Source organism: Convolutriloba macropyga, chromosome 2 (assembly GCF_964194025.1).
Source record: "Convolutriloba macropyga chromosome 2, txConMacr16.3, whole genome shotgun sequence".
Classification (NCBI taxonomy): domain Eukaryota; kingdom Metazoa; phylum Xenacoelomorpha; order Acoela; family Convolutidae; genus Convolutriloba; species Convolutriloba macropyga.
This window is the reverse complement of record NC_134469.1, coordinates 81,586,721-81,600,747: the sequence shown is the minus strand read 5'-3', so window position 1 is coordinate 81,600,747 and position 14,027 is coordinate 81,586,721. Positions and strand designations below refer to the sequence as shown.

The window sequence follows — 14,027 nt, the reverse complement described above, 5'->3', positions numbered from 1 at the left end:
ATTATTAGTTCAAATCAATACCTTTAAAACTAACAAAAGCAGGTCAAATAAAACTATAAATCTTGGGAGATTGTTGGCCAGATACTACAATTTGGAACGATACATGTCTGTGTGGATAACAGACATTGTAAAAAAGATTAGAAATCTAATTCGCAACTTTTGAAAAAAAATAAAATCAAATAGGGAATTCTAATTAAAAATCAAATTAAAAACCGCTAAGCAAAAAACATGGATTTCTCATATTTAAATAGTCGAGGCTCAAACAAATCGCATACACATCTTCCTCTTTCAGTAAGAAATGAAAACTGTTCAAGCTCGAAACAAACAATTTGAAAAGTGGTCAATAAATGGTCACTTTTTACTTAATTTCAAAGGCTTATTACCAACAACTACTTCAATTAATAATAGATTGAAAAAAAACTCCTAGACGGTTCAGAGTTTTTAATAGAGTTTTAATAGTAAATGCCAACAAAATACAAAAAAACTAAGAACCTGGGACAAAAACCGCCGAAACCGGATTAGTTTGTGTACACTTCTATAAAAACAAAAAAATCTGACGTCAAAAAGAGGCATTCAATTGATAAACTATCAAAAAGACATTGCCATATTTATTGTGCGTGTAGAAAAAGTCCGCTCAAAGCTCCAAAATTGAAGAATTAGATGGAAAAAAGCAAAAAAAGACTAAAAATTGAGAAATATATCAATTTTGCACTTGAAACACAATATTAGGCGCGCAATCCAACACGAAGGGCATGGAGTTGACATGCCTTCAAAATTAAACGCACGAGAACCTGAAGCTCTAAAAATAACATTTTTGATGATGTTGTAAGACTTACTTTCCAGTTTTTGTCGACGATGGTGAAAAGTCTGCCCTCCTCTGGCATCTGGCTCATGATGTCTGGCGATGAGAAGATGGGTTCCAGATACAACCACTGGCTCTGAACCTTGAGCCACTCGTCTATCGTCTCTTGCATCCTCATCAACTTTTCCTCCCACTCCTACACATCACATTTACCTCGATTGGTTCGACCGAACATCAGAGAAACTAAGTGAGGAGTTATATACTCAAGGAATATTTCTTTACGTTGTTTTCGAAATAACTTTCCTCGTTCGCAAAAACAGTCTTCGGGATGTAAAAAAAACAAATCAAGCTCTGCAAAAACAGACGAGAGTCGTCATTGAAAAGCTATGAAACTTTATTGTTCCAGCACTGAGTTTGTTTCTAAGCGAATGAACAAAACAGAGCCTTCATGTTGGATGAAAACTAGTAGGATGCTAAATTGGAAATGATATTCTTTTGGTTGGTTGAACCCTCTGGAAATTTAATTGTCATAGTTTAAATTAATTGAAAAATTATTTTACAATTTAATTTAATTTACGCTACAATTTAATTTAAATTAAAACATAGCTGGCAGATTGCCAGAAAATAGCCGCAATCGATTCGTAGATCGGCAGTCTAAAAAAACAGTAAAAAAAGACAGACCAAAATAATTCGTCTTTTCATTGAAGGCTGATCTGTTATATTTTGATTAAAAATCTGTATAATTTATGGCTGCCTCTATTAGCTGATCTCAAATAACCTTCATTTAGAGTAACACACACCCATTTGACCTTATCTCCTTGAATTAAAGTAAATAAAAGTCAATTTCAAAGTGAGGAAGTCATTTTTGAGAGTGAGGTAAGTCAAGTGTGACCGAAAATTTAATCACGCGCATGAACAAAAAACTCGCTCCACTAAGAGCCAAAAATGACGTCACACATGCAATTCAGTTGAAATTGCATGAACGAATGAACAAAAAGTGACTGTGACGTCATATGGTCGTAACAAAAATCATGACGACGAAATAAAAAAACATAGCAGGACAAGTCCTGACGTACAATTCAAAGAATTTTCATTGACGTAACAAACAACTAGACCTAAAACGGACAATGAGTGAATTACGAAAACCATTTTTAAAAAGTCAGATACAAAAAACAAAAAAACAGAAAATCAATGTCAAAATGCTGCTAGGGAGAAAAAAACCACTAGAGATATGTAATTTTGATTCTAACAAAAAAGTCGGTCCAGAATGAGCTGTGATTGGGAAAACTATTTAGAAAAAAATCCGATCTAAAAAATCGAAAAAACAGTAAAAATCAGAGTGAAATTGCCGCATGTGAACAAAAAACCACTACCGAGAAACCGAATTTTTGTTCAAACACCGTTTTCTCACTCTACTTTAAAATTAGAGCGAAAAAAATTCACGCCGCAAAACCACTCGCTTTTTCGCTCGATTTCCTGTTTCGGCGTGACCAAAATCATCATTCCAATTTGACTTCAAAAATCATGAAAATGTGTGAACACATCTTAAAAAAAAGACAGCGCCCCAATACAATTCAAATTCTTTGAATTGTAAAAAAACCAAGAGAAGGCCAATAATAGCCCCAATAATATTGAAAAAGTTGGAATGAAAAGCTTTGAACGCATAGCTTACTCTTCCGAAATAATCACGAAAACTTTAGTAAAATCATCTATTTATGGCATACAACTGGCCCTATTAAATGTGTAACTTAATGAAAACAAACTGAGCGAAAGGTTTCGCCAATAATTTGACATTTCAGTACTTCGAGGATAGCGTATTGAGAAAAACCACAGAAAATTCTAAACAAAACTGAGGTAAAAATTTTGCAAGAAATTGACTGTCGTGATAAAATTATTTTAGTAAAATATTATAAAAGTTATTAAAGTAAAAATGATAATAATGTAACCCTAAAAGTATAATAAAAATGATAAGTAAGAAAAATTATTTAAATTACCTTGATTTCCTTGTCGAATGGTTTGATGAAGGGAGACCCCCGCATCGTCTGTGTCTTGACAATCTGGTCATCCAGAACCTGCTGGATCTCGTCAACTGATGCCAAGATCTTGACACCAGAGTCCCTGTAGTCTATCAAGTTGAACTCGATACCCTCCCACTCGTCTTTCATTTTGATCATCGCCTTCTCCAAACCGAATTCCTAAACAGTAAAAAATTTAGAAAGCTGTAAATCTGCAGTATGTAAAATTCGGAACTGTTACCTCCCTCGCCACATGAACAAAACTTATGTAATCATTACTATGAGTGAAAAAACTAATGATTGGTTTGGCACTGGTGACAGTTTGCAATGATAGATCAGAACGATACGCAATAATCGGGAACCCTTTAGTAGTCCTCGAATACCGCGAAAAGTTAATATTTTCTGATAATAATTGCAACTATTGCGACTAAAATATTCAACTGTTGTCAATTTGTGAAGACATCGAAAGCAAAACAGCTTGTTATGCGGTAACCTCAGTTTAAAACATTTTTTTCAATCCGAAGCGATCAAAGCGAAGAATCAAACTTAAAAAAATTTACTGAGTGACTACTACCTTAGTTAAAAAACCGAAGATTATTCTGATAATTGAACGATTTTGAACCATATTTGAAGTTCTCAGAGATAATACTTATTCAGAAAAATGGAGCTCTGAGACTATGCGTGGACCTGAAAGTTCACATCAATGGCAAAGTTATGGACGAGGACTATCCAATCCCAGACATGGAGACCATTTTCCATAAATAATCCGTTTAGAACGCAAAATCTACGCAAAAGTTTTCATATAAAACGCACAAAAAAATCTATCTCATGATATAACTTAGTCATTTCATTTAAATTTACTCGGTAACAACTACCTCACCTTTGAAGCAGCGCCACTGATGGTTTCAAACTCTTCCATGAATGGCATCAGTTCCTGTTTGAGCACCTTTCGCAGAGTGGTTCCAGAGTCAGGGGTGATGTCCTTCTGGGCAATCGCACTCATTTTCACCCAGTGCCTCTCTCGGATCCCAGGGTTGCAAAGGATTGAGATTACTGGAATGTATTCCTTAAAAAACAGATTTGTAAAACTATTTTTTTGAAAAAGAACAATATCTCCATATAAACAGATTGCATATATAAAATGAGATAGTAAATAAATTTAAAATAAATACCCGCCTTTATAAGGGATGATTTATAGTTTTATGCATATTTGATACAAGTTTGAAGATATTTTTCATTGCAGTTTTTAGCGCTGTGTCGAGTCGAATTCTATCGCGCTTACAAATTTCATTTTAAAAAAATTCTAGATCAAATGTTTTTGATCATAAGAAGAAAATATAATTTCATTAGGCAACGATACTCTATTTGGTGAAATAAAATTCAACATTTTAAGACTCTCAGAACAATGAAATTCTTAAAAGGTTTTCTAATACTTGCTCTTATATTGAGAAACTACAAACATGGCAAGATTTTGTAGCAATAAAACAGGAAATGACTTTAAAAAATGGGAAAACACGAATGTTGTCGAAAAGTTACCAACATTTGACTAACCTTAAACTCTTTGATCTGGTCCATAATTTTGTTGCAAACAGTGATGGCCGGCATCTCCTCAGCTGCAACAGAAGCATCCTTTTCCTCCTTTTTCCTCTTCACCCCCTCCTTGTTTGCCTTCTCCAACATTTCCTTCTTTTTCACCTGTTGGAAGAACTTGTTCACTTTGAAGATGTCAGTCCAGAACTCCTGCACCTCGTTCGAAATAGTCTCTGAGTTGAGATCGAGGAAGGCGCCGTCCATCCACCTAAAATCAGTACAAATGCTGTTAGATGGTTTAGAGAGACCAACCTAGTATAAATTGATCATAACTTAAAACACTCACGAGCACATTTTAAAATGCCGAAAGTCTGCAGTGCCAGAAGTTAAAACGCCAGAAGTTGCTACTTAGCCAGAGGTTGAATTTCGTTGACTTTCGTCATTTTAAAACGTGCGCGTTTCGTGTTTTACGCATGGTTAAGTGACTCTGCTTTGCGGTTCTCGATAAACGTCAGAAGTTCTCAGTGACTTCAAGCAGAGTCACTTAACCATTACATAAGTAAGCTTGACATAGCTTGACAAGAAGCTCTACTTGTTCAACATATAATTGACAAGAGATATGGAGCCTTGAGAAATATGAAAGAACGATAAAACGGGTTATAAGAGATGCCCAAGTTCAAGAGCTTTTGGCCACTTGGTGTAAATGAGTAGCACACTAGACTTGCAAGTAAGAGATGCTGGTTCGAATCTAGTGATGGCCAATTCTCACAGTACTTGCGACTGCTCACACCCCCCCCCCCACCAACACATACGTCGTCGGTTAAAAAACACGTAAGATCTTACAAATTTAATATTTAATAGTTGTCTGAAAATACGTATAAGGCTTCGCTTCAGATCTTGCACGACAAAAATAATGCTAGTCAGATCCGTCTCTATAAAACCTTGTCTTATCAGATCTTACACGACAAAAATTTCTTAATCAGATCTTACAAGACAAATCTTCCACTAATCAGATATTGCAAGAGAAAAGTTCATCTTATCATACATAACGAGATATAAAATCCGGATTGACTGGAGTGAGAACTATTTTCAAGATTGCATTAGATACGCTTATTTGGCCATGCCTCAGCGTCCCGAGCGACTCAACTTAAAATTCATTTAGTTAAAAACGTGTAAGCTTATCAGAATTTCTGCCTTTTATCTAAGTCTTTCAGTAGCTCTCTTAGAACTTTCGCAAAACTCAAATTTATCCAACAAATGGGTTTGCCTCGGAGTTTGGTAACTTCTCGATGGCGATAACATATGTTTGGTAATATTCATTGTCACATCAAATACTTTTTCAATCGAGCAAATCTCGATAATTTTGACTAACTTATTACGCAGCTCTGTTATAATTCACTAACTTTCGCTCTGTCTTCATCCATTTTGATACTGTGGCAAACAGGCGCTGGTATGGTTCAATGACAGCGTTGATCTCTTCAACCTCTGGGAACTCAGTTGGCTCATTGACCTTGAACAGTTCCTCTTCCTTGCTCACAAACGAGATACTTTCCCTCACTTCAGCCATTCTCCTTTGGATTACGCGCAGCTATAACAAAACATAAACAAAATAACTTTGGGCAAATTGCTCTCGAATGACAGGCGGGGCAATTTAATTCAGTGGTGGTTGTAGCCTTGATAATTTTTATGGGCGCAAAAAATTCCGACAAAGGAGGGTTTCGAACCCCCGCCCCGCATGCGTACTCCCCACAGCACAAAAAATATCTTGTTCAAAATCACACCCGATAACTCTCAAAATCATGCTAAGGTTTAATCAACAAAATAACTATCGTGTATGCTTTGGCTAGAGTTATCAATGTTTCATTTCACTGGCTTTGAAAGCGAGCTGAAGTCTGATCATTAGCAAAAGTAAACATTCCAAAGTCTGGTCACATTTATAAATAACATAGCTGACAGATTGCCAGAAAATAGCCGCAATAGCTTCGTAGACCTGCAGTCTCAAAAAAACAGTAAAAAAGGCAGACCAATAAAATTCGTCTTTTCATTGAAGGCTTATATGTTATATTTTGATTAAAAATCTGTATAAGCCTCTATTAGTTGCTCTCAAAAAACCTTCATTTAGAGTGACAAACAACCATTTGACCTTATCTCTTTGAATTTTCACAGTACTTGCGACTGCTCACCCCACATCCCCCCCCCCACCATCACATACGTCGGTTAAAAAACACGTATAACTAAACGAAAAAAGTATTATTCCAGAAATTACCCCATGATACGGAAAATATTATATTTATATAAGATCTTACAAACTTAATATTTAATAGTTGCCTGAAAATACGTATAAGGCTTCTCTTCAGATCTTGCACGACAAAAATAATGCTAGTCAGATCCGTCTCTATAAAACCTTGTCTTATCAGATCTCACACGATAAAACTTTCTTTTAATCAGATCGTACAAGGCAAATCTTCCACCAATCAGATGTTACAAGAGAAGAGTTCACCTTATCAGATCTAACGAGATATAAATTGAGAACGAGAATAAATCCAGATTGACTGGGTTGTAGCCTTGATAATTTTTATGGGTGCAAAAAATTCCGACAAAGGAGGGTTTCGAACCCCCGCCCCGCTTGCGTACTCCCCACAGCACAAAAAATATCTTGTTCAAAATCACACCCGATAACTCTCAAAATCATGCTAAGGTTTAATCAACAAAATAACTATCGTGTATGCTTTGGCTAGAGTTATCAATGTTTCATTTCACTGGCTTTGAAAGCGAGCTGAAGTCTGATCATTAGCAAAAGTAAACATTCCAAAGTCTGGTCACATTTATAAATAACATAGCTGACAGATTGCCAGAAAATAGCCGCAATAGCTTCGTAGACCTGCAGTCTCAAAAAAACAGTAAAAAAGGCAGACCAATAAAATTCGTCTTTTCATTGAAGGCTTATATGTTATATTTTGATTAAAAATCTGTATAAGCCTCTATTAGTTGCTCTCAAAAAACCTTCATTTAGAGTGACAAACAACCATTTGACCTTATCTCTTTGAATTAAAGTAAATAAAAGTCAATTTCAAAGTGAGGAAGTCATTTTTGAGAGTGAGGTAAGTCAAGTGTGACCAAAATAATAATCACGCGAATGAACAAAAAAACTCGAAAAATGACGTCACACACGCAATTAAGTTGAAATTGCATGAACGAATGAACAAAAAGCACATTTGAAGTGGTTGTGACGTCATATGGTCGTAACAAAAATCGCGACGATGAAATAAAAAACATAGCAGGACAAGTCCTGACGTACAATTCAAAGAATTTTCATTGACTAAACCAAAAACTAGACCTTGAACGAACCATGAATGGATTGGGAAAAGCATATAGGAAAAATATGATCCAAAAAAATCGAAAAAACAGTAAAAATCAAAGTGAAATTGCCGCGTGTGAACAAAAAACCACTACCCAGAAAGCGAATTTCTGTTCAAACACCGTTTTCTCACTCTACTTTAAATTTAGAGCGAAAAAATTTCACACCGCAAAACCAATCGCTTTTTCGCTCCACTTCCTGTTTCGGCGTGACCAAAATCACTACTCCAATTTGACTTCAAAAATCATGAAAATCTGTGAACAGATCTTAAAAAAAAGACAGCGCCCCAATACTATTCAAATTCTTTGAATTGTAAAAAACCAAGAGACGGCAATAATAGCCCCAGCTATCGCTGTGCGGCTATTAATAAATATCAGATGATCAGCTCAATTAAATCTACGGAGATAAAAGGTTCTACTTCTTTTCACCCCTCTATCATTTAACCCCTCTATCATTTCACCCCTCTATCATTTCATCCCGCCAATTAGCAGTCGACATTAAAGGCATGTTTGTCATAATTAAGTGGATAACTTACTTGTGTGGATACTTACTTGTGTTCGAAGAGTTAAAAGATGGAAACGTCTTTTCCTCTCATGAACTTTTTCCTCAGAACTCTATATTGCGGATTAGTTGATGGTATCGGTTTCGGGAAAAACCCACGAAACGCCCCCCCACCCCCATTTAATTTTAAATAGGAAATAAAACCCCACGGATATAAAGAAACCCCCCTTGACTATTCAAGAGCTGCGCATTTAGCGCGTTTGGCAATGCCTCACGGGACATGCCCAGGCCTTAGCGGCCCGTGGGACTTAATATAAAACTATCACAACCTTACAAATTATCACGGCCGAAATTCAATTTTAAAATGCGGGTTTAATTCCGTGGGGGTTTAATTACTTGTGGGTTAATTTCCTATCTAAAATTAGGTGGGGCTCTTGTTTGAATAGTCCAGAGGTGTGATAGCCGAGAGGTAAGGTGTGTGGTTCACACGCTAATCATTGAGAGTTCAATCCCCTGCCTCCGTGAAGTTGTCTGTGTGAGTATGAGCTCTTACTGAACCATAGCTTCAAGTTGGCCATAGCCTGACCAATTTTGGCTGCAATGACGTTACCACGTGAAAGTCTCAGACGCACAAAAAATTGGCCATAGTCACCAAAAAAAGAGCAATGCTGCCCATAAAAAATCAGTCTGAAATGTGGGAATAATAAGAAAAAGGACAGCTGAGAGCAGGCTACTGTAGGCCTAATGCTGCTCCGCTGCAATTACGCAGGAACCACAATTATTATTATTATTATCCATGCTTGATTATTCCATAGACCTGGTGGTATACCTCATTCATGTAGGTGGCAATCTGGTCCATATCTCCACAGTCCTTGATGTCTGTGGCTTTTGCCTTCAACTTGGACAGTTCGGACACCACCTCCTCTCTCTTCTCATTCAGAACATTCTCACGATCTTTCCTCACCTTCTCCACTACCTAAAATCACAACACAAACACACGTGATCATACTAAAATCATAACACGGAAATCTTAAAATGGAATGAAATCAATTTTAAAATTTATGCCCAACTAGAAAAACTTATGCCCAAAAAGAACTAATGTCCAGTTACGTTGCCAGAAGAATTAAATTTTGAAAAATGTGAAGTTCCGGATCATCACTGTCTACAACATTCGAGTAATGCGAATTCATGCAAATTTCGCAAGTAAAGATATTTATTTATGCATCTATTCTTAATGACCCTTGTAAACTACACTTAAGTTCGCAATTTTGAACAGGTTGACTATTCTGGTTTATTTAGATCTTTAATGACAGCTACTCCATCAACAGCAAAACTCGCCAAAAATTGAATACAAACCCTGCTCTGATAAAAAAAGGACTAAAACCCGGGTTGACCACCATAAACCTTTCTTGGCATTCATATAGAAGTCATATATGGAGTTTATGTTATCTTGGCAACCATAAACCTGACCATGAAATCAAATCAACATCACTCAAAAACCCTTAAAACAAACATGCATTGCACTCTAAGTGGAGAAAAACTCATCGAGACAATTGAAAAAAAATAAAGTTCATGGTATCTTGGAAACCATAACTAAGACCATACATTTCATGCACACTAATTAAAGTTAAGGTAATTTTAAGGCAAGTTAGAGTAAAATTTAATTTAAGGTTTTTTTTAACGTAGTGAGGCCTTAACTTTTCAGGTAAAGTTAGGGTTAAATAATGTGAGTTAAGGAAAGGCAAATCTACCTTAAGAAGAGTTAGGATGTTTTTTAAGGTAAAATTACCTTAACTTTAATTAGTGTGTGGTGCCATGTAAGACCATAAATGACAAAGTTAAAAAACACAAAAAAATACGGAGATTTGATAAACAGATATGGTTTCCAAGAAAAGTCAACCCTGGAATGATAATTCTCAAAGTGGACACCTCGTCATTCCTGTCGAATATCGGTTGGATCCTCTTAGGCCATGTCACAGTCATGGAATTGAGTTCCAAATCCTCTTGGGTAAAGAGGTGGTTGTTGAGCAAATAGTCCAGTCTCTTCTTGACCTCCTTGATCCGGTCTGTGAGCTGGATGGTGCCCAGAGATCTGGCATTCTCGATAAACGCTTGCTGTTCCATCAGCTCTTCAGTGTTCTTGGCTTCCTTTAGACACTGTTCTTCAATGTGTTCGTAATCCTTGCAGATGCTAAAATATCAAAGACTAAAAGTAATTTAACTCTCAATAATTAATATACTAAGACTACCAATCATCAAAAATATAATACATTAAACAACATAATCACCCAAACAACAAGGCTCTCTTGTTCTGAGCGTAGCACAAAATGTTTCTATACTTGAATTCGAAAGCATAACATACATCGAACCAATACATCAAAAATGATATTTCAGAAACGTTCGTTTTAGAACTAAACATTTGTTTTTATCAAGCCGCTACGGCAAAAAGCTAAACTTATTAAGCAGAAGTTTGAAAAAGAAATAACACGGAAAAATACAGCAGAAGAAACAAAAAAAAACCTGAGTAACCATCAATTACGAAACACTTATTTGCACTTAAATTATGATAAATAATATCAAAAAAGTTTTCCTAAACATGTTCTAACAAAACAAGAACCCTTTAATTTTGATAACTTTTGAACTATTGACGATTTTGCCTGAGCTGCATCAGTCTTCTTCAAAAATTTTTAGAGAAACAGCTCAATGATTCAAAGTACTCTACAATTTTCTCAGCAACAGCGTTATTGTTTAAAAAAAATTCGGAAATGTGGCTAAGTTAAAATAGTTTTAATAAAACAATAATGAACTCATGTTCATCTAGATAATCGAAAACGAACCCAAAAAATAATCAAGGATACAGAGGCAGCACGTCAAGTGCCTTCAGTGAAACCCTTTTCTTTTGAAACTACTCGTAGCCGTAACACTTTGTTTCAGAACCGCAAAAAACTGGAAACTGAAAAAAAATCAAAATAATTGTAAGTTAGTTCCATTATGTGGCTTACACTATCAACGAGACAAAACTATGTCAATTTGTCTCACGGTTTGTCTTGCAACATTCCCTGAACAGTGCTTTGGTAAAATGCAGGAGTTAATTAGCATGTTGAAGTCAAAATGAAGGTAGGCACTTGCATACACAAGTGATAAAAATAGGTGAAACGAAAAAATCTGTTTGAGAAACTCATAAACATAGCAGTCCTGGAATACAAGTCAAGCAAAAAAACAAAGGCAGTTCTCAATAAATGATTTAATTCATGACTACTGACGTGTTCTCTTAACCATAAGGCAAATGGTGTTACACAATTGCGAGAGAATGCTTTATAATAGCTTTATAAAGAACAAAAAATATACTTCCTTATCTATAGAGCACAGCGAAATCATAAACGTTTTTCATCTTCAAATCTTGAGTGACGTCTCCCTATGTGCCAACACTGAAGTAGTAGGAAAGCTTTGGCAGCTTATATACCTGTGAAGTAAGATAAAACCTTTTGAGGCACCTTAAAAAATAATAGGTTTTAACACTCCCGAAAACGAAAAGAAAATTATTTTCAATAGGTTTTAACACTCCCGAAAACGAAAAGAAAATTATTTTCACATGAACATCAAAACTACTTATCAAATCTGACAGAAACATAAACGACGTTTCATCAAGAGCAAAATACAAAGTTAAATTCTTTAAAACATAGTTGTAAAATTTGTCTCCTTTGTAAAAGTTATTCACATTGTTGAAGCTAAACCTTAATGGGACCTCGCGAAAAACTGATTTCTCTCCTGTCTCAGAAATAGCTGCTCGCGCCTTGAAGCTTAAGGCTTTTTTACCTGTGCGGCCTCAGTGTGATTAGCTGATTGAGTATGCGGATTTGCTCATAACAACTCAAAATGTTATTTTAATGGAAGACAGATACACAAAAAAAAATTCATTAGTGTCGTAAAAGCATATCAAAATTTTTCCTTTTTGAATAACATTTCCATTTAATAACATTTCCTTTTCAAATCTCAGTGTAGTCCTGAAGGGTACAAAAAGAAGAAAGTGTCATTGTTCATTGGTGTTCATTGGTTCAGTCAATTGTTTATCTGGACAAAATGCAGGGTATCACTAAAACTTAAACCTTCTCTTTCTTTTTTGCTTCGATATGAATCAGAAAAAAAGTTAGGTTAACAGATGCGAGGGAAGGGTTAAAAATCCAAAAACAAGCAAAAATAATTGGCTGAAAATTTTCACATTTTTTTCGATTAAACAATTTTTTTGTACTAAATGGAGACATTGACTAAAACGATAAAATACCTGTATGTCAAAGCAGCCCTCGAAACAACCGCTAGTTGTCATATATGGTTGAATTTTGACCAAAATTTTGTGCTAAATGTGATCATAATTAAGGCTAATTTGCCTGAAATTGTTGGTACAAAATGGTGCACATTTTTTTTCTACAGAATCAAATTTTTTGAAATTTCTCTATGCTGTGAGATTCTAGACACAGAGAAATTCAAATCGTTACCACGTATCACGATACTACATTGATACCACTTATAATGATACTACAAAAAATTAAACAAAAAAGGGGCCGGAAAAAAGTTCTTTAATTTCTCAACACCCTAGTTTTTCACTGTGAAGAAATATATAGCGAAAAAATATTTCCATTGCGCTGGAAGGAATGAATCATAAAAATATGATTTTAGTTAGATCCATATAATGCAAAGATGCCTGGTTCGGTACCAGTTTGGTTTGCTTTTGTTTTGTGACCCTGAAAACTTTCGCTCGGGAAAACTTGAGTAGCATCATCTGAAAAACTTCTTCGCAAAAACTACACTGCGAAACAATTACTTGGTTTTGAGTTTTAAAATTCTCCACAACGCGGTAAAAAGGGCTACCAAGCTCCTTCAGGCATTAGGAGCAAGGAACAAAAGTTTAAAAACATAAAAGCCCCCGTTTCTTGGGCGATATGGCAACACAGGCACCGAAGCTTGAAGAAAATGGTTGTTATAACATTTGTTTTTTTTTAAAGACAATTAATAGTTTTGCTACATGATTATTATAGTGTTTCTTAGTAAAAACAGCTGCTGCAAAATACAGTCGGAACAACGAAGCTTCACACGATCTCAAGAACACACACACACATTCAAACTTCAATAGAACAATCCTTTTTATCAATCTACGATAAATCTACGATGTGAAGCAAAAACTCGCTAACCAACTTAAACTATAAAACTCAGCGGTCAGAGAAAAATAACTCTTACAATTGGGTCAGAAAAAGTCTAGAAGCAGTAAAAAAAGACGAGAATGGGCATTAGGTATCTGATCATAACTCGCTCAATTTTATCAGTCCTGATATTAGCTCTAATAAATTATATTACTTGAAACGAAAACGAACTAACAAACTCAAACTATAAAACTTAGCGTTCAGAAAAAAACAACTCCAAGTGTCTAGAAGCAGTAAAACAAACACAAACGAGAAAGGGCAATAAGCATTTGATCATAACTCAAAACCGCTCCCTTTTTGCAGTCTTGATATTAGCTCTAATGAATTATTGCGTTACAGTACTGAAGGGAACTGAAGTTTTGAATAGAAATTTTAACCTCTCCAATTTCAAACCTAAACAATTGACTATGAAACAAAAGTTTTGCCATATTTCACCCAAAAACTCTCGAAGCAGAACACAACAAAGATAAACTCAGAGTTCGAATATTATCAATTAACAGGTGAGGCGTATCAGTATAAGGTATGTATCGGGTTCTCTCCCACTTGTTACCAGCAAAACATTACCCCGTCCAGTTTTTTTCAGTGGTACCAAATCTGTTCAGATCATACGTATTGCAGTTCACTTT

The 14,027-nt window shown here is 35.5% G+C and overlaps 1 protein-coding gene across 2 annotated transcripts in view; it reads right to left on the bottom strand.

The window, feature by feature from the left end:
- The window catches only part of LOC142334780 (dynein axonemal heavy chain 7-like), a 148,426-nt gene extending 138,033 nt beyond the window's left edge, over nt 1-10,393 (bottom strand). For both annotated transcript variants that reach the window (XM_075383073.1, XM_075383074.1), the window contains exons 1-7: nt 10,136-10,393; nt 9,036-9,182; nt 5,751-5,935; nt 4,369-4,615; nt 3,698-3,883; nt 2,797-2,997; nt 837-998 (exon numbers count right to left, since the gene is read on the bottom strand). In XM_075383073.1, coding sequence (XP_075239188.1) covers nt 837-998; nt 2,797-2,997; nt 3,698-3,883; nt 4,369-4,615; nt 5,751-5,935; nt 9,036-9,182; nt 10,136-10,330 — 1,323 coding nt within the window. In that variant the 5' untranslated portion in view covers nt 10,331-10,393. The remainder of the gene's footprint in view (nt 1-836; nt 999-2,796; nt 2,998-3,697; nt 3,884-4,368; nt 4,616-5,750; nt 5,936-9,035; nt 9,183-10,135) is intronic.
- Nucleotides 10,394-14,027: the final 3,634 nt, after the last annotated feature.